Consider the following 27,380-nt stretch of genomic DNA (forward strand, 5'->3'; position numbering starts at 1 on the left):
AGTTAGATCCTGGACGAAGATGCCCCTTTCTTGCCTGGACAACTGCTCTCTGACATAGACCTGGGCAGGTGACCTTGGATGAAAGCGGAGAAACAATACTGCTGGGTGCTGAACCCCATGCTGTGCACTTGACAAATGTCGTTTCTAATCCCCACAGCACCCTGCATTACACATGTGGAAACTGAGGCTCAGGGAGGCAGAACCTCTTGTGTGGGGAGGGATGCAGGAGAATTCACTTCTGTTTGGCTGCTCTGTCTCTCTCTCTCTCTCTCTTTTTAAAATTTTTCCGGGCCTGACCTGTGGTGGCGCAGTGGATAAAGCGTCGACCTGGAAATGCTGAGGTCGCCGGTTCAAAACCCTGGGCTTGCCTGGTCAAGGCACATATGGGAGTTGATGCTTCCTGCTCCTCCCCTTTCTCTCTCTCCTCTCTCTCCTCTCTCTCTCTCTCTCCTCTCTCTCTAAAAAAAAAGAATAAAAAAAAAATAAAATAAAAAAAATAAAATTTTTCCGAAGTTAGAAGCAGGGAGGCAAACAGACTCCCACATGTGCCCAACTGGGATCCACCTGGTATGCCCACCAGGGGGTGATGCTCTGCCCATTGGGGCATTGCTCCATTCCTGCTGGAGCCATTCTAGCGCTTGAGGTAGATGCCGCGGAGCCATCCTCAGAGCCCGGGCCAACTTTGCTCCAATGGAGCCTTGGCTGTGGGAGAGGAAGAGAGAGAGAGAGAGGAAGGAGATGTAGAGGGGGGAGGGGGGAGAAGCAGATGGGCGCTTCTCCTGTGTGCCTTGACTGGGAATCGAAACCAGGACTTCCACACACCGGGCCTACGCTCTACCACTGAGCCAATGGGCCAGGGCCTGCTCTGTCTCTCTCAAGTTATAACAGAGGCCAAAGGAGTGAAGGATTAAGACTGTTGAAAGGATGTGGGAGTTGCCGGGACACGGCCGCTGGGTGCCCTTGGATGAGCCGCGTGGCGCACTGGATCTGTCTACTCATCTAGGAAATGGGGTTCCCACCTCCAGCCAGCCCAAGCCAGAGCCTCACATGGGCACTGAATGAGAGGGCCTTGCAGGACGTAGGGAAGGGCAGAGGGCAGAGGGCAGCGCTTCTCTCCATGACCAGCTCGGTCCTCTCTCCCTCCCTTTGTCCTGTGAACATTGGTGGAGCACCTCTCCGAGCTGACTCGGACCTGGGCTGAGGACTGTCACGGAGAACACGTAGCCTTTGCAGTTGCCCAGATTCGATCCTGGCCCTGCCACTTACTGGCTGGTCTCTTTCCTCTCTGGGCCTCGGTTTCCTCACCTTGTCGCTGTCTACCTCCCGGGTTGTTGAGAAGAGTACAATGAAACAAGACCGCAGAGGAGCTCTGAAGGATGTGCCCCTTTCCTGGGGAGACGCAGGTTCCCAGAGGCAGGCCCCCTGCCTCAGAGTCCGAGGTCCAGGTGCCAGTCACTGGGAAGCTGCCATCCGGTCTGATCGGGCTGCTGGTGCTCCGGCCGCGGCAGGTACCAGACGGTCTGCACTGCGCCCTGGACCAACAGGGCCCTGAGGCCAAAGCCACTTAGGCAATGCGCTTAACAGCCAGTCTGGAGCACCCCGCGTGCTGGATGTGGACGGAGACTTTATTAGCCCGGCAGCGGGAGCCACAGCTAGTTCCTGAGTGGGGGAGGAGAGGCCAGGATGCTGCTCTGACGTGGGGGAAGCCTGGGAAATGGGAAACCCGGGAGGAAGGCTTCGTGTTTACACCTTTTTCAGGCCCCCTCTCTGGGGGTGGGGGAGGGGACTCTGAGCACCATGGAGAGCACCCCCAGCACAGCTGGGTCTGGGGGGGGGTTTGAGGGGGGGGCTGGGAGGCTTTCCAGGGAGCCTCTGCTCTTTTGGGAGGCGCCTGCCTGGGGCTTGGGAGGCAGCTGGCATCTCACAACCCTGCAATTAGCAGGCAGAAGAGGCTGGGTTGTGGTGGTGGTGATAATGGTGGGGGGCGGCTGACAGCTACAGCTGGTGCTGCCTCTGCCTCCAACCCCCCACCCACTGCCCTAGAGGGGTGCCCAGGGTGGCTGGTGGGCCCCCAGGCAGACAGGGCACTGGGGTCTTGAGAGGGGCTACAGAGCATAGTGAAAGGCAGAAAAATCATACTAAGAGTGAAGTCACATTATTGCATGTGGGTTTGGACAACCCAGTTGTTTTTGTTCCCACTTTACAGATCAGGAAACACCAGCCTAGAGAGGGGCAGGAGCCTGCAGAAGACACACAGCCAATCAGAATGAAGCTGCAACTAGAAACCAGGCTTGTCTGGAGGGCTGGGGGCAAGGGGTGCGCACTTGGCTATAGATTTCAGGGCAGGGGACCCCGGGTCTGCCTGGTAAGTCAGGCTGGGCAAACACGACTCAGTCGGAGAGCTGGGGAGGCCAGGCCCTCTGAGGAGAGATTGGGGTGAGAGCCTCAGGCTGCAGGTGCAGGAGGGGCCGGGTGGAGCGCTGTCCGGCCAGGCCGGTTCTCCAGCCTGTCTGGGCACTGTGCAGAGGCTGGGCAGGCTGCCCCTGGGCTGCTGGGGCTTCCTTGTGAGACTTAGCTGACCAACAGAAAGACCATATAGAACCAGTCTGGCAGATACTGCAGTGGGACTGGAGTGTGTGTGTGGGGGAGGGGTAAGGTGGGGGTGGTTCTAGCTTTAGCCCTCTACCATCCCATGCCATTCATCAATCCATTCACCCACCCATTCTTCTTTCCTTCCTTCAAGGATGTCCACTAGGCCCGGGGTACTGTGCTGACTGCTGGACTTGGGGAAATTCTGGCTGACAGGGAGTTCAGCGTGGCTGGAGCTGCGGGGTCTGTGGAGTGGGCAGGGTCACAGCACAACGGGGCCTTTTCTTGGAGGGGGTGTCATAGGAGTGTGGGTCTGGTCTCAGAGCAGCGGACCTGGAATGACGGTGTCACCACTAACCAGCTGTGTGGCCCTGGGACAGTTACTCGCTCCTGCGTCCTCACCCTCAGTGTAAGCGGAGATGGTGGTAGAGCCTGTCTCAGAGGGCTGGGAAGCACACAGCTGCTCAGTACGTTAGCTGTCACCTATGTGGTGATGAGGAACCCTCTGGAGTGCTGAGGTCATGTGTGACGTGGGAGCTTGGCTGGCTACAATTCACCGTGACTTTGGCCAGTGCTTCCCCCTCACTCAGTTCCCTTGCCTGTTCAAAGAGAGACTGGACTAGGTCAGAGGAAAAACATGTGCCTCCAGGGGCCAGGTAGGAATCGAGAGGAGGTGACGCAGGGTAAGGCTGCAGGGAGTGGTGGGGACTGCAGCCCACTGGGGTGCCCCTGGGCCCCACTGCAGGGAGCACCCACCGCTCGGCCCAGGAGCTGTGTCCCTGCCAGTGTGTGAGCTCAGCGTCATTCAAGGTGCTGATTTTTTTTTAATTTATTCATTTTAGGGAGGAAAAGGAGAGACAGAGAGGAGAGACAGAAGGGGGGGAGGAGCTGGAAGCATCAACTCCCATATGTGCCTTGACCAGGCAAGCCCAGGGTTTCGGGCTGGCGACCTCAGCATTTCCAGGTCGACGCTTTATCCACTGCGCCACCACAGGTCAGGCCAAGGTGCTGACTTCTTAAAAGAAAGAAAACCCCACTACTAATATTAGAAGTGCATTAAATAGTTTTGAAGGTGTCCTGTGAGCCAAAGCTGACACTTCTGCCAGCAGTTGCCACCGGCACCAGGACCACTGGGATGGATGAGCCGTGAGCAGGGAGGCAGCTTGCACTCCAGGCCCGGCCTCCTTCCAGCCCCCTGTCTGCGGCTGGGCCTCCCCTCCTGAGACTCGGGTTTTCCCTTGTATGAAGAGGTGGGAGGCCTGACCCTCTCCTCTCTGACATTCTCAAGAGCGGCCCCGCCCACAGACAGGGGCTGTCATGGGGCCCCTGCTCAACACTATCTCGCTAGAGGTGCCAGGGAGTCTGGGGGAGCCGGCCAGCGGGTCTGCTCTGTGTCTGGGAATGGCAGGTCTGCCCCGGGGCCTGGGGAGGCGGCTTGCAGGGCTGCTGTCAGTGAGGGCCTGGCTTCTGGCTCCCAGGGGGTCAAAGGGCAGCATTTTCAGACTCTTCTGGGGCCAGCTTCCTGTTCGGGAGAGAAAACAGAAAGACCCTTGGCAGGAAATGGTCTTTTTCCTGCTGCCCCTTTCCCAATAGCCCTGGCTTGTGAGGAAAAGCCCATCGTGGGGATCCCCATGGCCACATGTCCTCAACTACATCCTTTCCCCTTGGAGCCCAGCAGGGGACAGGGGTCTCCTTGTCTGGTCTCAGAGCACCAGACCTGGAATAATGGTGTCACCACTAACCAGCTGTGTGGCCCTGGGATAGTTACTCTCTCCTGCGTCCTCACCCTCAGTGTAAGCAGAGATGGTGGTAGAGCCTGTCTCAGAGGCCGACATCAAACCACACCTCACCAGCATCATTACTTTTGGCTTGGCAACAGGGCAGATATTCAGTGCCTGTATTTATGAACCACTGCTGGGCTCCTGGGCCTGCTTCTCCTCACCTCAGTTCCCTGGTTGTGGCCTCAGGGGTCCCTCAGACTGGGCCACAATAAGGAAGTCCTCGAGTGCTGCTCCCCACCCCAGGCAGGGAACCTCTTTATCAACTGAATTTTATTCTGCTCTGCTCTGATGCCAGTCCCTGCTCAGAGCTCCAGCTTATTGCACACCCCTAAACATGGGGAGCTCACCACCTTACATGTGTTAGCACAATTCTGATAGCACCTCTTGTGGAAATTCGGCCCTGGTGCTTTACGTAAAGGGTCTCATCACACTAGGTGTCTCGAACGGTACCCCGACTTGCAAAGATTCAAAAATGGATGCTACTGTTTTTTGATAAGTTTCCACAAGATTTCATATAAATCTGTTGGTTATAGAAGACTTATAGAGATTATCAAAAACAAAATTAAAATGACCTGTAATTTCACTACCTATAGCAGGGCTGGCAGAAAGATTAAAGGCTTCTTATTTGTTGTGTTTACATCTACCTCTGGGTAAACTACCAGTTGTCCGAATTCGTCCCTTGTGGCAGAGCCCAGCTGGCCAACCCCTCCCCTCCCCTCCAGAGCATACTTTCAAGTATTTCAATAACTAACCTTGAACTCACCTAGTTCTCAGGACGGCTCTGTGAGACATCTAATTTATAGATGTGGAAACTGAGGCTCAGAGAGGGTAAATTACCTCCCTGAAGTTGCACAGCTAGTCAAGGGCAGAGCTGAGATTTGAATCTATCTAGTGCCAGACTTAAAGCTCCTCTTCTCCAGATAACACATGTACCGTACTTTCTCCCTCCCCTCACAGGAGCTGGATTCCAGACCATTCAGCAGCTTGGACGTTCATCCCTTCATTCTCTTTCACACTCACTCATTTATTAAGTCACCTGATATTTCTGAACTCAGGCTCAGTGCCAGGTGTAGGCTGATGCTGTCCCCCACGCTGCCTGCCCCGATCTGCCACACTCTCAGGGTTCCACCTCAATTCATTTATTACGAAAGACTGGGTTTATCACATTGTACTATGACCAGCTCCTGCCCAACCCCCACGGTTCAGAAAGGGCAGCCTGGGCTGGGGACCCCACACACCTTTCTTGGCATTGCTCTCCCTCTGCATGAAAGTCCTGTGTGGGTGGGGGCGCCTAGACCAAGCCTTGGAGCAATATTGTGTTTATAACTCCAGGAATAGATATTAAAAATATATATATATAAAACCTAGGCCGTGGGTTTCCTTCCATGGGGCATTGGTAGGGTGGGCCACTGACACCCACCCTGGGAGAGGAGTTGTCCATGGTAGGGAGTGGGGTGGCTCCCAGAGGAAGCACAGGCAGCTGCATTAGTTCGAGCAGCTGGTCAGCCTGGGCACCCCGGGGGCCTGTGGTCTTGGGCCAGTCCTGCCAGCCGAGAGCTCTAGGCCACCTGGATCTGCAGGTCCTCGTCTTCATCCAGGTCGCTGGCTCCGTCCCCGGCCTCCTCAGTGCCAAAGCGAGCACTGCGGATCTTCCCGAAGAGGGGGGCGTTCTGCTGCTGCCTGCGGAGCCTGCGGGGCGGGGTGAGAGCAGGGCCAGGGTGTGGCTCGCATCAGCTGGTGCTGACAGCAGCCCAGCCTACCCTAACGGGTTCCCCTGCCTGGCACCAGGTTGGGCCTCCTATAAACATGACCTCATCACATCATCCTCCCCGCAGTCCCTGAAATGACACAGGTCCTACTGTCAGCCCCATTTTACAGACAAGCAACCTGAGGCACAAGGCAGCTGAGCAATGTGCCCGAAGTCCCACAGACAGCAGGGAGTGGGGCTGGCTTCGGAGTGAGCGCTAGTGGGCTGGGTGGGGGCTTGGAGAGGTGAGCGGCTGCTCAAGGTCACGCTGCCGGGATTCAAACCCAGGCCAGTCTTCAGAGACCACAGGGAGAGAGCGTGGGAGTTGGGGGGTCTGAGTCTCCTACACCTCGTGTCAATGAGAAAGCGCTCCGCCCTGTCCCTCCCCATGTTCAGGTTCCTGAAGCCCAAATGTACGTGGCTCACTGGGAGCCTGAGAAGAGCTGTGGAGGAGACGCCCATCCCCCAGCACAGTGGCTGCCTGGCAGCATCTTACTGGAAGGCATGAATTATTAACACGGCAGGGAGGGGCGCAGGCAGGAGCCTCCATTACGGCGCTGTGATTTAGTGCGCTGTCCCCGGAACATTAAAGCACAAAAAGTTGGAAAAGAAAATGAGGCAGCGGTCCTGGGCGGCCGCGCCCTCCCTGATGTAAGCACTTGAGAGGCTGGGCAGAGCCTGCCTATCCATTTTGGAAGTTTATGACTCCCAAAGAATGTGGCCAAGGCGGCGGGAAAGCCCTGGGGCTCGGGGCCCTTTTATGGGGTGTGTGTTGGGGCCTGGCGGAGGGGGACTGGGCAGAGCTGGCCAGACACGGCCTGACTTGGACTCATGCTTGGGCCCCTGTCCAACACTTTATAGGTAACAGCACAGGCAGATGGGGAAACTGAGGCTGGGCTGGCAATGTCACACGGCTGTTAGGTCTTGTTCCATCACCCGTACTCTTCACAGCAACTTAGCGCACAGCAGCACATAGTACGTGCTTAGTAAATAAGGGCTCAGGTGGCAGATAGACAACGGATGAGGGGCGATCTGGTCTGACCACCCACTAGCTGTGTGGCCGTGGAGGAGCTTAACTTCTTGTGACTTAAGTTTCCTCATCTGCCAGCCCTCTGGAAAAAAAAATTTTTTTCCCTTCCCTTCTTACAATAACATGATTCTTGTAACAGTGTCTGGCCCAAATATACTGCTCACAAAAATTAGGGGATATTTCAAAATGAATATAAAGCTCTAAAATATCCCCTAATTTTTGTGAGCAGTGTGTAAGTCCCTGCCCAGGGGCAGTAGTAACAGCAGCAGCTGACAGTTTTCAGCATTTCTGACAGGCACTTTTACAGATACATGCCAGCTCACTCAATTCTCACAGCAACCAAGAGGCAGGAACTGTTATCCCTGCTTTACAAATGAGAAAACTCTGACACAGAGAAGTTAAGTAAGGGGCCCAAGACCACACAGCTATGAAGCATGAGCCAGGATTCCCACTGTCCAGGCTCCCTCTGTTCCATGTAATCAGAGGAGGGAGGTAACAGTCTGCCCAGGGCCCCGCTCAGGAAGTCGGTCAGTGCCATGACTATGACGCCCCTTGGGCAGGGGGCTTGTGAAGTGGGCTTGGACTTGTTCTCTGATGTCTCATGGCTCCAAGGGGTGGCAGGGAGAGGGTATAATTCACAGGGTGTTGGTCTGGGGAGGGGGAGATGCAGAGTGTGGGTTGCCTAGGGACCCTGTGGTCCTGAGGGCTCGGGCCCAGCATTGGGCCAGGGCTCCTCTGATCCCTCTCATCCCAGCTGGCCTGGGGTCCTTCTCATCGATGGCTCCCTCGGCCCGTGGGCCCTACCTGTTACCTCATCTTGGCCCTGACCTGTTTGGCCAGCCTTCCTGCTCTCTGGCTACAGAAGACAATTCCAGGTTCCCAGCTGGTCTCGCTTCCTGCACTCCCCTTCCCTGGTTTCCTGGCCCTGGCCCTTCCTGCCCAGAGGGGACAGGATTTTGGCTCCAGGGAACCTGGCCCTCTTCCTTCTCTGTCTTCCCCTCTAGACCGAGCTCCAACCCGGCCTGGAAGGAATGAGGTTTCCTTCAGCTGGAAGGCTCTCTGCCTTCTGTGCCCTGGCAGGATCCTGTCCCCGCTGGGACTCGGCCTCCCCGGGGTGCACTTGGGGCCCACCTGGACTGCACATGCTCTAGCTGCACCTGCAGGTTCTCGCTCTGCTCCGTCTGCTCGTCCAGCGACCGCTGCAGCTTACGCGCCTGGTTGTGGGCCTCATCCAGCTGCGGGGGTGAGCAGGGCCAACAGCATGGGGTCACTCTGGGCCGGGCCAGCCTGCCCTGCCATCTGCCATCCACTGGTGGAAATGTCCTTCCCAGAGAGCAGGCCCTGTCTCTCCTCTGAGGCCTAGACCAAGACCCATCTCCTCCAGGGGTGGGTTCCTCTCCATCCCCGCTGTCCCTCCCTTCTAAATCTACCCATCCTCCAGAGCTCCAAGCTACTGATCCATCCATCAACCCACCTACACATCTATCCCCATCACTCTGTCCACGTGACCATCCATCCACGGCCATATCCATCTGCCCGTGGGGACACCCACTTACCCACTCATCCTTCATTCTTCAGCCACCCTTCTCCCTGTCGGCCCACATGTCCTTTAGTCTCCCGGGCACACCTACCCTTCCGTCTACCCACCCTTCTGTCTGTTCCCTGCTCATTCAGTCTTTCGCCCCTGATCCAGTCAGTGGTTGATCCCTCTTCCCACTGTCCCCTCAATCATCCGTCTTTCCATACGCTCATCCCTCATCCATCTCTCCACCCAATCAGACATCTGTCTCCACATCTCATCTATCCATCCTTCCTCCCTCCTTCCCTCTCTCCCACTCATCTGTCCACACCTCATCTGGCTGTTCATCCATCCACGGAGTTACCCTTCCGTCCTTCCCCTTAGCCACCTACGCTTCTACCCACTCACCCACCCATTCATCTAGTCAACCTCTGGTCCACCTCGTCTGTCCATTTTCTTCCCCCTCTCCTACCCGCACACCTGTCTATCACCCATCCATCACCCGCAGACCCACTCTACCCTGGGCACCCACTCATCCTGAGAGCCAGGCTCGTGCCAGGCCCTGGGGGCCCAGCAGGGTGCCCACCTCGTCCTCAGCCTGGGCCAGCTCCTTCTTGAGCTCCTCCACCCGCAGCCGCAGCTTCTTCACCTCGGCCTCGTGCTGCTCCACCCGCCGGCTGGCATGTGCCAACTCTGCCACCTTCTCCTGGAACTGTTTCTTCAGCTTGCCATGCACATGCTTCAGGTCTGCCAGCTCCTGCAGGGGGCGGAGATGAGGGGAGGGATCCGTGTCAGAGGGCACTATGCCAGGGAGCCCCATGGTGCCAGGCAGTTCTAGGGGGCGCTGCTACCCCTTCTCCCCAGAATCTCTCCGCTTCTTGTCTGAAATACCAGAGCCAGAGGTTGGGCTGCGCAGCTGGAGGCTGGAGGTACCATCAGGTGAGGTGCGAGGCCTGGGGAGGGGGGCGGTCAATGAGGGGCGAGGACGGGGCGGATGGATCGGTGGCTCCGTTTTGGATGTGTAACTCTGAGGTGTGTACTGGAAATGACACGGGACGTCCAGGAGGCTACTGGGGCCGAGTCAGGTGTTCTGAGGAGGGGTGAAGTCTGGAGTCTTTAATATATCACACATGGATTCAAAGCCCTGGGCCTGGGGGTGAACTAAGTTGGGAGTGGGTGTCGGAGGAAAAGAAATCAGAAGCCAGAGTGGTGGAGAAGAGGATGAGCAGCCAGGAAAGGAGACACTCATTCCTGAGCTCTGGGATTTCTCTGAGCCTCAGTTTTCCAATCTGTAAAACGGGGGCAGGCACTGCCTGAAGGTCTCTTGAATCCATCCTCTTTGTTCCATCTCCACCAACCTCGGCCGAGCCTAGGGCTCCATCACCTCTTGCTGCCCCAGGAAAGGGTGACAGCCTCCCCCCTGGCCTGCCTCCCCATCTGCCCTCCACACAGCAGCCCGTGGGCGCTCCGAGCTGCAACCTGCTCACACCCACCTTGCTCTTCGAAGGCGGCCCACAGCACAGGTGCTGCTCCGTAAACATTTGTTGCACACAAGGGCTGTTGAGGGGTTAAGTGATACAATAGAAAGAAAGTACTGGTGCAGAGCCCACACAGTAGGTGCTCAATAAATGCAGGCTCTGCAGTGATCCCTGAGCCTGACCAGAGTGGGTGCCCACGGAGGAGTAGCTTCTAGGGCGATCACCACCTCTGTCCTTAGTTGTTATTTCAGGGGTCCCCGGACACACAGTAGGTGCACTGCCCCACCTTGTTCTTCTCAAACAGCGCAGCCTGGCTGGCCCGCAGGTCGCAGTCCAGCGCGCTGGCTGTCTGCCGCCGCCGCCGGGCCAGGGCCTCCTCCAGGTCCCCGACCTGTGCCCGCAGCTTCTTGTTCTCCCGCTCCAGGCCCAGCTTCTCGGTCTCCAGCCGCTCGCGGCGACCCCACTCGGCTGCGTTCTCCGCCTGCAGCCGCTCCATCTGCAACAGGGCAGAACAGGTGAGGGCTCCCGGGGGAGGAGGGCAGAGAGGGGGTCTTTGCTGGATGTCCCCCCCTCCCCCATCCCACCTCCTCCTGGAACCGTTTTTGGCTCCAGGAAGCAGGTCCAGCTGCAGTGGCTATAATTAACTGGGCTTATTTCACACGTGCAGGATGTGAGGGCGCTTCTGGTCTTTGTGTGGGAGAGAGACTGCCTCCTGCAGATTGGGGTACCCCCTGGGGTGTGGCTGGCCCCCCTCAGGGCACAGGCCCCTTTCAAGCTGACAGATACAGGGCCTCTGCTCCCCCGACCCCCAGGTCCCGCCCGCCATGGCCCCACCTCGCCCCGCAGCTCAGCCATCTTCCTGTCCATGCTGGACCGCGCACCCAGCTCGTCCTCCAGGTCTTCGGACATGCGGCCCAGCTCATCCTGGTGAGCCTCCTTCAGGATGCTGAGCTGCAGGACACAGCGCAGGCTGATTATGTGAGGACCACCTGGCTATACCCAGACCAGCTCTGGGGGGCGGGCACTGGTGAGGAGTACTCAGCAAGGAGGTGGTTGCCAACTGGGCCACTAGGTGTCTAGAACTGACCTTGAATCTGACCACTTGTGCTGCTTCCAACATCCCTCGTTTCCTACCTCATTACAATTTAGCCTCCCAGTGTCTACTCTGAGCCCCTCACCAACCCATTTTCCACAACAGTAGCCTAGAGTGAGTTTAAAAACGATAAATCCAATCATGTCCCCATCCGGGTTCCTTAGTCCTCCCACCTCTTTCCCCTTAGTTTATTCTGTAGCCTCTTTTCTAATCCTCAAATATATCCTGTCTAACCCAGGGCCTTTGCACATGCAGCTCCCTCTGTCTGGTACACTTTTTCTGAGGTATTTTGAAGCCTAAATGCTTCTCATTCTCAGGCCTTGGCCTAAATGCCCCCCCCTCAGAGAGGCCGCTCCTGTCCTTCCCACCTGAAGGACATCCCACCCCCCCCCCACCCCCACTAGAATGGGAGCTCGGGAGGACAGAGAACTTGACTATCTGTCTGTCCACCTTTGTAACCCCATATGGCCTTGGCACAGGGTAGCCTTCAATCTGCACTGGCTGAACACATCCAGAGGATGTGAACACAGTCTGCATGTGGGTGTGGGGGTGGACACATCAGAATCGCCTGGGGCGCTTTTGACATAGTGCAGAGTTGCTGTTGACACCACGGAAAATGAACCAACTACCTCTCCATGCAACAACGGGGATGAGCCTTAAATGTACATGTTGAAGAAAAGAAATCGGATACACAAGTGAATCTTTTTAACTATCTGTGAAACTGCCCTTTTTTGTTTTATTCACTTTTCTGCAGATGATTACACTTCACAATTTGAAAAAAAATTAAAAATACAGATTCCTAAACCCAAGCCCCAAAGATGATGATTCAGGAGGGTGAGGGTGGGGTCTGGGAATCTATATTTTAGGAGATTCCCTAAGACCAGTGTCCGTCCCTTCCGGGGCAGTTTCAGGCTCAGAGATCTGTGGTCCTCCCGCCTTCTGGAAGTGCAGCCAATCCAGCCAACTCTCTCTGGATGGCGGTGCCCCCTGGCGGCCATGCACAGGAGGTGGTAAGGGCTGCCTAGCTTGACCCCTGCCAGCCCTGAGTCCCCCCACTCTGGTAGTAAGGCTGAGTCCCCTTTTTGCCAGACAGGGGCTTCAGTGAGATCTTACACACACTGGGCACCCAATGAATGCCACATCCAGACTCCTTCCCTTCATCTTGGTCTACAAAGCCCTCCTTGCAACCTCTTCTCTCCCTTACTACCCTCCAGGCCATAGTGGCTATTTTCTATACACATTAGGCTTGTTCTGACCTCAGAACCATTGCATTTGCTGTGACTTCTGCTAGGAACTTTGTCTCCGCGTATCTTCTCAAGGGTGGCTTCTCCTAATGCCTTTAGGTCATGCCTCAAACGTCACCTTCCCAGACGGGTCTTTCCTGACCTACCACCCCATCGGTCTTATACTGTTTTGACTCCTTCATAGCTTATGAATTTATTCACCTGGTGCCTGTTGGTCTTCCCCTCCTCCAATCCCATAAGGTGAGCTCCCGAAGGCAGGGATAGTGGCCACCCCAGCACTCAGAACAGTGTGTGCCACATGGCTGGTGCTTGACAATGAATGAATTTCCTTCATTCTTCCATTCCCACTGCTGAAATTCAGCAGCACAATGCTGCTTCCTCCAGGAAGCCCCCCTGGTCTCTAAGACTCACTTGCTTGAGCATCTCCTGCTTGGTCTTGCTTAGCTCCTCATACTTGATCTTCCACTGGCTGAGTTCCCCCTCCAGCTTCTCAATGTTCCTGCTCAGTGCCAGTTTATCCCTGGGGAGGGGAGAGGGAGAGGCAGATACGGGGGTGAGCCCATCGGGGCCCTCTGCTCAGTCCTCCTGTGCAGCCTGCACCTGCAGAACCCATGGCTACAGTACTCACCCCAGCATTCAAGGCCCTGGCACCCCACACTGTGGCAGGCACCCTGGTTTTACATTTCTCCTGGCGCTGCACCCCTCCCACAGCTGCAGGTGCCCGGTTCATGGTGTGGGGAGGTGACCAGGCCTCCAAGGCACTGACCACCTGACAGGTGCTTCCACTCCCTGGGCCTCAGGATCATCTGCCAAGTATGACCTGTGCTTCTGTCTCATAGATTATGGTTCCCTGTAAGAACTGTTTAAAAACAGTTCTGCCTTTAGAACGTGGAAAACACTGTCCAGTGGCTTCCAAGGGTCTCATCTTGTCATCCTCACTGGGTGGGATTCCCGTGTTCTCCCATAACCCTCACCCTAAATGTAGATGAGGCACCATGGGTAACAAGCATGGTGCCTGGTCCAGCACATAGTAAGTGCTCAACCAACAGGTGCACTTATTACCCTGCAGCACGCTGCGCTCCCGATCCACACCACGCCCGTCTCCCTTTCTGAGAGTCTAACATCTCACCCCTCTAAGTCAGGGTCCTTAGAGGAGGTGCCCAGGATATCCGGCCCATCCAGGAGTTACCCTGCATCCCAGGTAATGCGTACATGCCCCATTGGACATCCCCAGGAGTGAAAATGATCTGCGCCTAGGACCTCCCTCGTATTTACACATAAGCAGCAAGTGCCTTTCGTACTAACACAGTTTTCCAGGCACAGAATTGCTGTACAAATCGAGGGAAGACTGCACTTTCCTTCATTCAGAACTTTACCAAAGGCTGTTCTCCTCTCAGGAACTCTTGTCACTATAGTGACACCACTCGTGTACTTGAGTTGCCAACCCTGCACACCTGCACCTGCAGCGTTTCTAGCTGTCCTAGCAGGTGACCCAATGGGCAAACGTGCACAAAGCGTCAGCCTGTGCTCGACTCGGATCACGTGCTACGTTAGTACTTGCGTAGGCAGGATCACTACCATTCCACGTGAAGCCACCAGATTCTCACCTCCTCATTATTCCTTTCAGTGGCTGTGCCTGCGCATTTCTATGTCATAATACAGTTGACCTTTGAACACATGGATTAGAATGGCTCAGGTCCACTTAAATGCAAGGTTTTTTTCCCAATAAAGTTGGCATTCTATAAGCATTGTTCTCTGACATCTTATTTTATTTACTTATTTAAAGATTTTACTTAATTGATTTTTACAGAGAGAGAGGTGGGGAGCGGGAAGGATCAGCTCCAAGTTGCTTCCCTTTATTTGCTCACTGCTTGCTTGTTGCTTGTCGTGTGTGCCCTGACCGGCGAGCCCAGGGTTTTGAGCCGGACACCTTAGCATTCCAGGTGGATGCTCTACCCGCTGTGCCCCACGGGCCAGGCTATGACATTTTATATCAGGGACTTGAGCATCTGTAGGTTTTGGTGTCCGCAGGGGGTTCTGGAACCAATCCCCTACTGATAACGAGGGACAACCACGGTTAAGTTTTTGAGGAGTCAAAAGTTACACATGGGCCTGACCAGGCGGTGGCACAGTGGATAGAGCGTCCGACTGGGATGCAGAGGACCCAGGTTCGAGACCCCGAGGTCGCCAGCTTGAGTGCAGGCTCATCTGGTTTGAGCAAAAGCTCACCAGCTTGAGCCCAAGGTTGCTGGCTCGAGCAAGGGGTTACTAGGTCTGCTGAAGACCCACGGTCAAGGCACATATGAGAAAGCAATCAATGAATAACTAAGGTGTCCCAATGCGCAATGAAAAACTAATGATTGATGCTTCTCATCTCTCTCCGTTCCTATCTGTCTGTCCCTGTCTATCCCTCTCTCTGTATAATTAAAAAAAAAAATTACACATGGATTTTTGAGGCTTGGCACCCCTAACCTCCGTGTTGTTTAAGAGTCAACTGTACATATATTTTACAATAAGTTCTTTTCCTTTCTACTTTATATTTCAATTAGTACATTAGGTTGATTTTTGCTTGCTTAAATAGAAATGTATTGTCTTATAGTTCTGGAGGCTAGAAGTCCAAGAGCAAGGTGTTGGCGGGGCTGGTTCCATCTGAAGGCTGTGAGACTGTCCTATGCTCACCCCTAGCTTCCAGTGGTTTGCTGGCCATCTTTAATGTTCCTAGTAGAAGCTTTACCCTGATATTTGCCTTCGTGGTTACATGGCAATAGGTTGATTTTTTACAAATTATGTGTAGCGGCCCTGGCTGGTTGGCTCAGCGGTAGAGTGTTGACCCGATGTGTGCAAGTCCCGGGTTCAATTCCTGGCCAGGGTACACAGGGGAAGCGCCCATTTACTTCTCCACCCTTCCCCCTCTCCTTCTTCTCTATCTCTCTCTTCCCCTCCCACAGCCAAGGCTCCACTGGAGCAAAGTTGGCCTGGGCCCTGCCGAGGGCTCCATGGCCTCCACCTCAGGTGCTAGAATGGCTCCGGCCAAGGCAGAGCAACACCCCAGATGGGCAGAGCATCGCCCCCTGGTGGGCATGCTGGGTGGATCCCAGTCGGGCACATGCGAGAGTCTGTCTGACTGCCTCCCCGCTTCTAGCTTTGGAAGAATACAAAAATACAAAAAAACCAACCCAACATGTGTAGCTAGGTTACACTACCTCTGTATTTGATTTCGGGGCAGAAAGGGAGTGTTACAAAGTATTCGTTACAGAAATCAGGCTTGTGCCCTGATCAAGGTCACTGGTGACCTCGGAGTTCTAAAGGCATTGGTCCGTGCTCAGCCCTCTGCTTACGGAGCAGCTGATCACTCCCTCTGTAAACAGCTCCTCTCCTCGGGGTTTCCCTGCCTTGCACTGCCCCCCTCTCCCCCTCCTCTGCTGCTTCCCTCTTACTCAGATCTCTAAACTTGGTCAGATCTCTAAACTTGGTCAGCCCCGGGCTCTGTCCTCCCACCACCTTCCCTAACGACTCTCACTGGGCTCACACTCAGGGCTTTCAATAACATCTATTCGCTAGTGACGCTCACAGTTTTACCTCCAGCCCAGGCCCGCATCACCAACTGCAGACTCATTCGCATACCCAGCCACCACCCTGCTGTCTCAGACCCAACACGTCCAAAGTCCAATTCGCAGCTGGAATCCTTCAACCTCTGTCCCCCCTTCCCTGCTTATATTTTTGCCCACAGCACTCTCCCCACCAGGACATAAGCTCCACAAAGGTGGGAATTTCTGGCCTCATTTATGGCTGTATCCTCGCAGCTGAGCATGGTGCCTGCTTGGCAAACAGCAGATGCCCAATGCATATTATTTGAATTAAGTTTTGAAAACTGGCATGACGTCTGCGGGTAGGAAAGCACTGCTCTAACATTGCAAGACTCAAGCTCAAATAGGACTATTCCCCTTTAACGAGTCTCACATTCTGTGACACATTTTCATTCTGCGATGCCGAGGGTGCCCTGGCCCACCCTCCGGCCCCCGCCCGCCTCCCAGGACTCACTCTCGTTCCTTGAGCAGCACCTTCTGAGACTCATCCAGCCGCAGCCGTAAGGCAGTCAACTTGGAGGCGTCCTCCTCGATGGTGGCTGTGTCCTCCCAGGGCAGCCGGCTGCGCTCCTGACGGCCTGAGCTGCCCCGTGGGCCCCCAGCCCCCACACTGCGTGACTCCCAGCAGCCCTCGGGCTCCTCTGGTCTGTTCTTCAGCAGACTCTCCACAAGCTCCAGCTCCTGCGGGGACCAAGGTGGAAGCTGGACCGTGGGCTGCTGAGCCCTCTTGGCCTCTCGCAGGTCCTGGGCCTAGAATCATTTTGGTGGGTGACCTGGGGCAAGTCACAGAACCCTTTTGGGCCCCAGTTCCCTGTTTTGTAGCCTGCCCTTCTATCCTAGAAGGGAGGCATACAGACTCCTCTGGGCTTCTCTCTTCTCCTCCTGGAACTGTACATAGACAGCCACCAAGCTGCCTTGTATCCTGGAAGATTTCCCAGGAGAGGTGGTGAGCTCCCTGTCACTGTAAGTATGCAAACATATGGTGGGACATTGGTGTCAATCAATGCAGAAGCGGGGGATTCCTACAATGAATAAGAACTGAATTCCTTCAAAAGGAATTCTGGCTCGAAGATCCCATTTTCCAGGTGCATACACTGAGGCACTAGAGATAAGTGACATGGGAAAGACGAATGGTGAGGCAGCCTGTGAGCACAGCCAGCTCCCAGACAGGAAGCCGTGTGGGATTATTAACCCAGTGCCAAGCCCTCTTTGCCCTCTCGAGCCTCCCCCTCTCCTCTGCTCCTCTGACCTGCCCTGTGCACCCCCAAGGCCGGTCTTGACCACAAGCCCCAGACACCCATGCACTCTGTTCCAGCCTGGCTTCCGCATGGCCTTTCCGGATGAGTGTGCCGGCCCTTCCCTTCTGGTTCTCAGGTTCCCTACTAGACCGGGACAGCGGCTCTGAGGACTCCCTGAGGAGTGGATTCTACTCCGCCTATATATCAGAGTCTGGGTGGAGGACTCAGGTGCCACTTGGTTCCTGTTTGTGAAACGGGGAAACAAGGAGGGAAGGGACTTGTTCTGGGTCACATAACAAAGAAGTGGCTGGGCTGGAGCACAAACTCAGATGGCAAGCCCAGGGCTCCCAGTGAGGCACCTGCCACTTCCTGGACTATGGCCGACAACCAGAACAGGGATAGGACAGGAATAGGCTGTGAGGCTGGGTGACAGGGCTGTCATGGTCTTCCCCCAAAGAGCAATGAATGCCAACTCCAAAATGCCAAGAGGGAGCTTCAGTTACCAAGAGGTAGCAGTGCCCACTGTAGCCTACAGGGGTGGAGGGAGCTGGGCAGGGGAGGGGGAACCAAGAATCTTAGCTAGAGCTTTGGAATGGAGCTAGGAGCCACCTGAGCCTGGACTCTGACCCTGGATGGCCTTCCGACTCGGGGGAAGGCTGCCCTTTGCAACCACCATTAATGCTCCAGCCATACTGATTATTACCAAGGACTCTGGAGTTCCTCTGGGTTCAACTCCCCAGCAACTTGTCACTAGCTGGGACGCATTGGTGCTCAACCTCTCTATGCCTCAGTGTCCTCCGTAAAGCAAATACCTCCTGGGGTTGCTGTGAGAACAAATTAGATAATGCACTCGCAGAGCTTAGTGCTGTGTGTAGGCGCCCACTGAATGATGGGAGCTGTGATTGCTAGTTCCCCAAATCGCTGGGTGCTCTCTGCCTCTGGGCTTTTGCACAGGCCATTTCCATGCCTGGAGTGTGCCTGTCTGCACTTTTCACAGCTCGTTCCTCTGCATCTTCCTAGTCTCAGCTTAAATGGGACCTCTTGCAGGAAAGCTTCTGTGTAGACCCCTCCCCAAAGCCTGAACCAGGGACTCCTCCACACTCCTAGTGCCCTCGTAGCCCCCCACCCCTCAGCTTTAATTGGTGCTTGTTATAAATGTTTATACCCCCCTCCCCCCACTCAAGTTGAAGGAAAAGAATGAATGGATGCAGCTCTGCTACGAATGGAAGCCTTCCAGGCAAGTACTTAGATCTCACTCCTACTCCAAGGAGGTCATACCCTGGTTCTGTTGACTACTCAGGTGTAGCAGTGGAGGGATCACCAGAACCCAGGACTCTCTGCCCTCGGGATCTCCGGAAAGGAGGTGGTTGACCCAGAGGAGTAAAACTTCTTAGGGCACCAGGCCCTTACATCCGCTTTGTGAACCTCTGCAGCCTCCACTTCTGCCCATAAAAATTAGCCCCTCCCACCCTCGGACCCAAGAGCTAAGGCCCTGCCCAGCAGCCCCGCCTCCTCTACACACCTGGCTGTTCTGAGGCCTCTCTGACCCGACGTCGCGCACGGGCTCGTGCTCCCGCTCAGGCTCCGTCTCGGGTCCATCTGGCGTCGGAGCACCCCGCAGCCGCGCCAGCTCCCGGCCCCGCGCCTCGCACTCGCCCTGCACCTCCTGGCGCTCGCGGCGGGCGCCGGCCAGCTCCTTGGTGAGCGCGTCCAGGCGCTGGCGCAACTGGCGCACTTCTTCGCGCGCGCGATTGCGCTCTGCGCGCACCTTGCTCCACTTCTCCCGCCAGTTGGCGGTGCAGTCTGACCACCAGCGCATGGTCTTCTCCATCTGCGCCGCCCGCGCGCGCGCCTCCTCCAGCTCCCGCAGCCGCAGCTCCTCGCGGCTCTCCCAGTCTCCGTCAGCTAGCAGAGCGGGCGCCGGCGGCAGCGGCAGGGCCGGGGACGGCCCCGGGGACGGCGTGCCGCTGGGCGGTGTGGGCGGCAGTGAGTCTGCGGGCCCCATGCGCTCCGGCGATGGGCTGCCTAGGATGGTCAGGAGGCTGCCTTTGGACAGCTGCGGAGACTCGGCCAGCCGGGGGCTGGGCCCGTGGCTCATGGTGCAAGCAGGCTCCAGGGGCCCTGGACTTGAACTTGCGCTGGGCTCAAGGGCGGTGCGGAGGGCATTTGCCGGATGTGATACCACTGTGCATGATGATGGCCACCGTTACCCACTGCTCTCCTGGCCACCGAATAGGGATGCCTCCTGGGACCTGTGGGAGAGCACACTATTATTAGACTATGGTCACTATCTGTCTGTATCCATACAATCAGCCATGGGAACTGCATAACCGGCAGAGGGAACAGCACGGCCAAAGGTATGAGGAGAGGAAATGGTCAGCTCCAGGAGAACTGCCTCGAGGCTGGAATGCACAATGCCTGCAACCGCTTCCCCACTGGCCTCCAGCCTCTGCCTTCAGTTCCTGCAGTCTGCAGCAGCAGCAGCGGCTGATCTGCAACCTCCACCTGCTGTGCCTGACCCTCGGGGGAGGGGGGGTGGTCCCATTTCACACACTGAATAACTACTGCTCCCCCAAATCCATCCTGAACACAGCATGCTTCCATGCTGGCCCTCCTGCCTTTTCCCGCACTGGCTAAGGCTTCTCATCCTTAAAATTTATCTGAGATATCACCTCCTCCTAGAAGTCCTCCAGGACCATCTCAGGTCAGGTGGTCAACCCCTGATCTGTCTCCATCACTACACTAACCAACCTTGCTATACCATTTATGTGAGCCCTTGTGTGCTCCCCATTCTCAACCCAGGCTGTGAGTTTGCTGAGGGCAGAAGCTGGTTCCTGGCCACTGTTTTAGTCTTAGCACATGACAATGACAATGACATTTGTGGAGGGCCGACTACAGGCCAGGTACCAAAACTCATGTTAATTGCTTCATTTACTTGTCTCCAAAGATGGGGAAAGTTGCTGATATTTACTGGAGAGAGGAGGCTCAGCAAGGTTAAGACCCGAATATGGCACCTAGGAGTCCAACACAAACACTGGGGAGGGTTTGGAGAACCCACGCACGCAACGGCGGTGTGATGGAAACAAACCAGTGTATTAGGTGGTGGGGCAGTGAGGTGTTGAACTCTGCTATTCATGGGCTGCATCCCTTTTACATAAATGAGACACATCCCTCTCTGTGTCTAACCTGCCACATTCTTCATGTGGTCTCATTCTGACCACCGCCAGCAGCCCATGGAGACACCTTGACCTTCCTGCCCCACTCAGCTAGCCAGTCTTTCACACCAGCCCTAAGGCCCCGCCCTGTTCTCCCTCCCTTCCTTCTCTGAGTGACCAGCCAGAGCACTGCCTCAACACTGGTTGGTCCCAACACTGCCCTCTGTGTGCCCTCTTCATCCTCTTCCAGTCTCTAATTCCCTTACTCTTGGCAGGTGATCTACTGTCAGGGTTGCCAGTGAAAAGGTAAGTCATTAGGTTGGCACTTCCTCCCTGTCCTGCCCCAAGCCTCAAGGCCCTCTCTTCTCTGCCCCTAAGAGGACAGGTGCTTTTTTTTTTTTGTATTTTTTCTGAAGCTGGAAACGGGGAGAGACAGTCAGACAGACTCCCGCATGCGCCCCACCAGGATCCACCCGGCTCGCCCACCAGGGGGCGATGCTCTGCCCCTCCGGGGCATCGCTCTGTTGCGACCAGAGCCACTCTAGCGCCTGGGGCAGAGGCCAAGGAGCCATCCCCAGTGCCCGGGCCATCTTTGCTCCAATGGAGCCTCGCTGTGGGAGGGGAAGAGAGAGACAGAGAGGAAGGAGAGGGAGAGGGGTGGAGAAACAAATGGGCGCTTCTCCTGTGTGCCCTGGCCGGGAATCGAACCTGGGACTTCTGCATGCCAGGCAGACACTCTACCACTGAGGACAGGTGCTTTGAATGCAGTCTCTGGGCCCCAACCCCAGAGAGTCAAGTTCAGTAGATATGAGGCTGGGAGTTGTATTTTAATAGTCCAAGTTTAGGACATTTGGGGATTTGGTGATTCCTTGTCACTAGCCATAATTCCATACACACAAATGCATGTCTCAATCCCCTAATACCTGCACAAAATTATGCACACAGCCAAGCCATACAGACAATCCCCTAATACCTGCACAAAGTTATGCACACAGCCAAAGCCATACAGACATAGGTTCCAGTTCCCAGAATACCACTGACTCCCCAAAGGATCCCTGGCAAACTGAGTGTCCTCTCTGTGACCAGGTCTCTCCACCTGTGCAGTGAGGCAGCTGGCCTTGATCCCATGTACATTCCCAGACATCTGTGCACACCCAGGCACATTTGCAGACACCGCCCGCCATCCTGTCCACATAAACACAGATGCAAAGAGACATAGGTGGGCACATGCATACTCAGAGATGGACCCACGTCATGCACATCTATACAGATGCACAGAAAAACGCACACCTGTAGATACAGAGTCCCAGATACACGTGAAGATACCCACGTGCCAAGAGGGATGGGTACACACAGGATGGGTACACACAGACATGCAGAGATCCTCATCACTAAGCAAACGCACACACTCAAGCACACACACAAACGTACACATGGACACGCACTCTCCTCTCCCCATTTTCCTGGCCAGGCTCCACATGGAGACGCTCTTGGAAAAGACAAACAATGTGAGCGCCTGCGGGGGAGGGGATGGAGGCAGGAAATCCGAGTGCCAGGCCGGCTGCCTGGGCTGTGCTAGGAATGGGGGGTGGGAAGGGGTTCCTGGCCCTGTCTGCTGGCCCTTCCTGCAGCCCCTACACTGAGAGGGTGGCAGGGAGGGGCCACTGCCACATCCTCTTTGCCTCTGGGAGCTGCCAGGCCTGGCATGGCCTCGGCAGGGAGGAGGTGGCCTGCTCCTTCCAGGAACCCCAAGCCTGTCCTGCAGGGACAGGGCCGGTCACCCAGCCCCCTAATGGCTTCCCGGCGCCCACGCTAAAGGCTGGGGTGGGCTAGACTTAGCTCCTACTCCCCTTCTCAGGAGCCTGGGGGCTGGGGATGGAGGAAGGACAGCACTGGGGACAGAGGGGCTCCGAACAGCCCTCCTCCTCCTCCTGCAGGCCCACAACCTGGAAGGTGTGTATGCACACGCGTGGGAAGGAGTGGGCATGGGGGTTCTATGACTGGTTTTCTGGAGAAGCCCAGCACCCAGCACACTGGCAAACTCTCATCCTTCCCCACCCCTCTCACATAACGCAGCCTTGGGGACAAACGCTCACACAGAACCCTGGTAACGCACACTCAGGGAGAGTCAGACACAACACAGCCCCAGCTGATGGTTAGAGAGACAGGCTCCAGCTGCCCTGCCCTGCTGCCCTTACCCACCAGGCTCAGAACCTTCTTCCCATCAGGTGTGCCTACATGTGTGCAGGGTGGCCTCCTGATTCCCCCAGGGTGTCACCATCCTCCAAGGAGCAGGTCCAGGAAGGACCAGTCACCACAGACCCCAGTGACACTTCCTCACCCTACCCTACCCTCCCCTGCCCCCCACCAGCCAGATAGGTCTATTCCTGCTCTAACTCTCAGGGTTTCTGTGCAAGCTTCTCTCCACAGCCCAGGCTCTGAAGCCTCCCCACCATCCTTCAAGCTCCAGGAAGTTCCACCACCTCCATCCTTCAAGTTCCACCACCTCCAGGAAATGCCTTGATCGCTCCAGCCCCACGGCCTACCCAGGGAACACAGCCCTACAACCTTGCACAGGCAGATCCGCCCAGCTGCCCTCTTCATGCAATGCAGGCTTCCGCCCACCCAGGCGGGACTCTTGTGCCACCCAGAGCTTCTGGGACAGGCCATGCATAGGGGATTTGCTTCACATTGTCTGATGAGGTAGAGAGCAGAGGCTGAACTGTGACCTGTACACCCTTACCCCCTTAGCTGGGCAGCAGGGCTGAGTAGGACACAGAGCCCCGAACCCCGGGCCCACAGCCATCCTCACTGTTCCAGACAGCTGCTTGCCCACTCCAGGACAGAAACAAGAATGTTCGGATACGATACTTGCCTCAGGCTAGTCCCTCATCAGCTTTGTCCACAGAACGTGACCAGTGGTTCCTGCTGCTTGTGGACCAGTCTGGACTATCTCTCCCTTCTTTCTCCAGCAAACTCCTACACATCCCTCAAACTCACCTGCAGTTATCCTTCCTCTGGGCTGACCTGTACAGATGATGTTGCTGCTCCCAGAGCACTGACACCCCCCTATTCTCCATCCATGGCCACACTGTGAAACCCACAAGGGCACCTTGGTCTCGCTGGCTGTTAGCACAGGGCCCAGCATAGAGCAGAAGCTACATAAATGCTTCCTGGGCTATGGGTGAAAGATGGACAGTTAGGGGTCCCCTTGTGAAAAGGGAGGGTTGAGCCATCCTAAGGATCAGGAGACTCTTTGTCACCGGGCTCTGAGACAGATAGATGTTTGAGCCTGTCTGTAGACAAGGTCAGGGTCAGAGGCCTGACCCAAGCTCATGGCCACATCAGTGGTCAGGCTTCTTACCTGAGGAAGCCTAACGGGCTCATAGGGGGGCAACATTGTGTTTTGTCCTAAGCATGTTTAGATGACTTTCAATATCCAATGAGAGGAGTGAGCAATTCTGAAACCTGGGTGAAGGCCAGCTGGGGGGGCTAGGGGTGTGCCTGGGGGCCCAGCTCCTCCCTCCAGCTCAGAAACCCCCTACATCCCACCCAGAACCTTTCAGGTGGGGCTGTGGGGCTGGCCCATGGCCACAGGCCTAGCTGTGGGCAGGGAGCAGAGCCCAGCAGGAAACCACAGAGGATAGCCTGATTGGATAAGTGCAGGGTCCAAGGCTGGTCAGCCCACAAACTGTGGGCACCTGTCCCTTTGACCTGCTGCCTGGTCTCCAGCCTCTGGACTTCCAGGAGAAGACAGAGGGAGGGAGGGTGGCATGCTGAACCTGCAGGCTGGACCTGAGCCCCGGGGAGGGGTTCGGCACCCCTGAGCTGTCCCAGATACCCCATCTCAGACGGAAGAGCCACAGAATGGCCTGGATTACTGGTTAGAACTCCTTTCTTTACAAACAGCCCAACTGAGGTCCGGGGAGCAGCTGCTTGTCCATATCGACATAGAGGACCAGCAGCAAAATGGGGGTTGGGGGGGTTAGGGAGGCTGGGTGCTGGGATTGGATGTTTCTCCTCCTGGGTCATGTCTACTTCAGGGGCACCTCCACAATGGGGTCCTCAGGTATCTGGCCAAGCGGCCAAGCATAGCTGATGTGGGAGAGGGTGGGAGCCTTTCCTGGAGACGGACCCCAGGCCGGGGCCTCTCAGCAACTCCTCAATCTATTCAATCTTACAGAGCAGCCATCACACTCGTCTCAGCTCCGCCACTGTTTTGCTCTGTGATATGTGCAAGTGCCTGCCCTCTCTGGACAGGTTTCCTTTACCTATACGATGGGGAGAGGCACTAACTAACACGATGCCTGAAAGCTCTAACAAGTGGGCAGACCTTGTGCCAACCAGAAACAATCCAATGCTACAGCCCTGAACAACTCCCATTTAGGATAGAGAAACTTAAGGCCCGGGTGGGCAGCAGTCTTCCTAGACATCACCTGTTGGCACAATCAGAACGGTAGGCAACTGGGGCCCACTCCTTTCTCCTCGCACTGAGCCGTCGCTCCACCTGCCCCAAGTTTTTCCATTAAATCGCTTTCTGTTCTTCAACGGCCTGAGCTGCCTTACTCCCCACTTCCTTGCCCGTTCCAGGGTCGCCGGGTTCCACCGAGTCGCCCCGCACCCCCTAGCGGCCGGTGGAGAGCCGCGGGGGCTCTCGGGCCCGCGCTGCCCAGTTCAGCCCACCACACCGCGCGGTCCCCATTGGTGGCCCAGCGGGCCTGGGGAGGTGGCCCCGTGCTCCCATTGGCCCGCGCCGCCCGTCCATCCCGCACTCGCCATGGTGACTACGTTGAGTCCCCCGGGAGAGTTCCAAATTCCGCCCCCGCCCGATGCCCCCTCCCGTCCCGCCCGGCCCACGGCATTCCGGAGGCGGCCCGGTCCCCCCCACCCCCGACAGCGCAGCCCCTCCGCACCTGAGGCCCAGGGGCCCGGGAGGTGGGGGCGCCCGGGAGGGAGCTAGGAAGTTCTGCTCAGAGTTTGGGGGAGCCCCCCGCTGCTCCCCTCTCTCCAGCACGCCCCCCCGGCTTAACCCCTTCCCTCCCGCGAAAGATTCGTGGCCTGGAGGGAGTTCCTGGGACGCGGTGGCTTTCCGTCCCGGGCACTGCCGCCCCCGCTCACCTCGGCCGGGGACCCGCGGGCTCCGGACGTCTGACCCGCCGCGGCTGGGCGGAGCGGGCACGGGGCCGGCTGCGGCCGTCGCCCGGAGAGCCGCGGAGTCTCCTCCTCCCTCCCGGGGGGAGGGGAGGGAGAGGACACGGGGGGCGGGGGCGGGGGCGGGGACGGGGACGCCCGCCGAGCTGCGGCGGGGCTGTGACCCGGCCCGCTGAGATGCTGCGGTGGGGGCACCCACCTACCTCGGTAGCGCGGGCCTGGGCGGCGGGCTCTCCAACAGAGCGGGCGGGACCCCAACAGAGGCCCCACCCCTGCGTGGAGGCCGAGGGTGGGGGAACGGAGGCAGGGCTGGGCACCCCGCGAGGCTTTGCTTTCCCGCATCAGGTTTCTCGAGCGCCAACGAAGTACTAGGCACCCAGCAGCAGAAGCGGACACCGCCTGTCCCGGGCTCAGCACGTGGAGCGTGTTTACCGATCCGTTCACTTTTAATTGCTCTCTGCAGACTGCCCGGTCTGCTACCAACAGGACGTAGAGCAGCAAGTCTCTGCCTCGCTGATGCCCTGTCGCTTTGGGATTTCCTGTCTTGGGAGTAAGGGGGGTCCGCGGTTTGGGCAGGAAGGGCCGGGCAGAATCTGGGAGGGCCTCTCACCAACTACAGTACATCCTGTGCCCTATAGGGCAGACTGAGGTGAGTCCGTCCAGAGGACCAAAAATTCACAGAGATAATGGAGGGAAACCTGGACGGGTTGGAACTTTCCCTAGAAAAATAAGCCCCCAAAATGCTGAAGATAAATTAATTTTAACACATGGTTAACAATTTTTAGATTGTGATTGCAATCATGCATGCATTAGAATGATGGAAGAATCGGCTCTTTGAGGCAAAAGGGTCATTTTGCAAAAATATTTCAGGGTTTCAAACTCAAGGGTTACTCTGAATCCTTGAATGGTCCTCTTTGGAAGGTCGCTGTCATTTCTATTACAGAAGTCTCTTCCTCTGTGGTCAGTTGCTCATCCATTTCTCTGATATTACTTCCACCAACTTCATGAAATCCCACACTTTTTGCAAGATTTGCAGTTTCACTGTTTTCATCATGCTTTGAATTTCCATGGTCAGACACTGATAGCACCTGACAGCTAGAGACAGATGTTGGTGAGGATATGTGATGTTTGAGAGGGAACTGATCTGTAAATGTTGCTGCCCGGGTTCCAAGGATAGCTTAGGGTGCACCTGGGACCTCTGAGGTTCAGAGAGAGAGGACGCACAGGGCTGGGATGGCCCGTTTTAAAGCTGGGGAAATACTTATTCAGGGAAGCTGTTGGCTCAGACACACCCCAAGGACAGCTAAGGACAGCTCTGGACTAAGAGCCCAGAGTTCCTTCCAGAGTTTGCAGAGGTGGGGTAGGGAGGAGGTGGAGCAGGCTGAGTCAGTGGTAAGCCTAAGCTCCAGTTATAACACCGTTTTAACAATTCAGCCCTCTCTAAGAGATGAAGCAAAAATACTTGTCTGTCCTACAGGTGGCTCTTCTAGGATGTGGGGTGGGGGGGAGCCACCCACTTTTGGAACTAAGATGGGGCCCCAGCTCCATCTTGGAACTAAGATAGTCTTGACAGTTCACATGAATTATCTGTTTTATACCCACCCTGTGAAGTAGGTATTAACACTGTATCATCGTAAGAAAAGTAAGGATTGGAAAGAAGTCCAGTGGTAGGCCCAGTTACACAGCTGGAAGGGCTCAGAGCCCAGATGTGACTCAATTTACCATTGCCACTCTTGTTCCTAAAACCACACCTCCAGGCAGCCCTCAG

The 27,380-nt window shown here is 56.2% G+C and overlaps 1 protein-coding gene across 5 annotated transcripts; it reads right to left on the minus strand.

The window, feature by feature from the left end:
- Positions 1-4,649: 4,649 nt before the first annotated feature.
- CCDC102A (coiled-coil domain containing 102A) lies at positions 4,650-26,062 on the minus strand. 5 transcript variants are annotated; one of them, XR_010727119.1, is made up of 10 exons: positions 25,580-25,713; positions 18,829-19,558; positions 16,523-16,749; positions 12,893-13,001; positions 10,979-11,095; positions 10,431-10,640; positions 10,160-10,223; positions 9,253-9,423; positions 8,279-8,382; positions 6,029-6,059 (listed from the first exon to the last, which is right to left on the minus strand). XR_010727119.1 is itself a non-coding variant. In XM_066243462.1 (9 exons), exons 2-9 carry the CDS (start codon positions 19,402-19,404, stop codon positions 5,930-5,932), a joined length of 1,644 nt encoding a protein of 547 aa, XP_066099559.1. In that variant the 5' UTR covers positions 19,405-19,558; positions 25,816-26,062; the 3' UTR covers positions 4,650-5,929. The 5 variants fall into 5 exon arrangements, 4 of the variants coding, with proteins under 4 accessions (XP_066099559.1, XP_066099558.1, XP_066099560.1 ...); XM_066243462.1 differs by lacking the exons at positions 10,160-10,223; positions 25,580-25,713 and adding an exon at positions 25,816-26,062 and having other exon boundaries at positions 4,650-6,059; XM_066243461.1 differs by lacking the exon at positions 10,160-10,223 and having other exon boundaries at positions 4,650-6,059.
- Positions 26,063-27,380: the final 1,318 nt, after the last annotated feature.

Source organism: Saccopteryx bilineata, chromosome 9, assembly GCF_036850765.1.
Source record: "Saccopteryx bilineata isolate mSacBil1 chromosome 9, mSacBil1_pri_phased_curated, whole genome shotgun sequence".
Classification (NCBI taxonomy): Eukaryota; Metazoa; Chordata; class Mammalia; order Chiroptera; family Emballonuridae; genus Saccopteryx; species Saccopteryx bilineata.

Excerpts from the sequence above, each read along its gene's own strand:
- CCDC102A (XM_066243462.1), bottom strand. The coding sequence starts at position 19,404 with ATGAGCCACGGGCCCAGCCCCCGGCTGGCCGAGTCTCCGCAGCTGTCC. Across the intron at positions 10,641-10,978 it reads TGGCTGAGCTGCGGGGCGAG|ATGGAGCGGCTGCAGGCGGA; the intron begins GTGGGGCCATGG and ends GCCCTGTTGCAG. Across the intron at positions 8,383-9,252 it reads TGGCCCAGGCTGAGGACGAG|CTGGATGAGGCCCACAACCA; the intron begins GTGGGCACCCTG and ends TCACCCCCGCAG.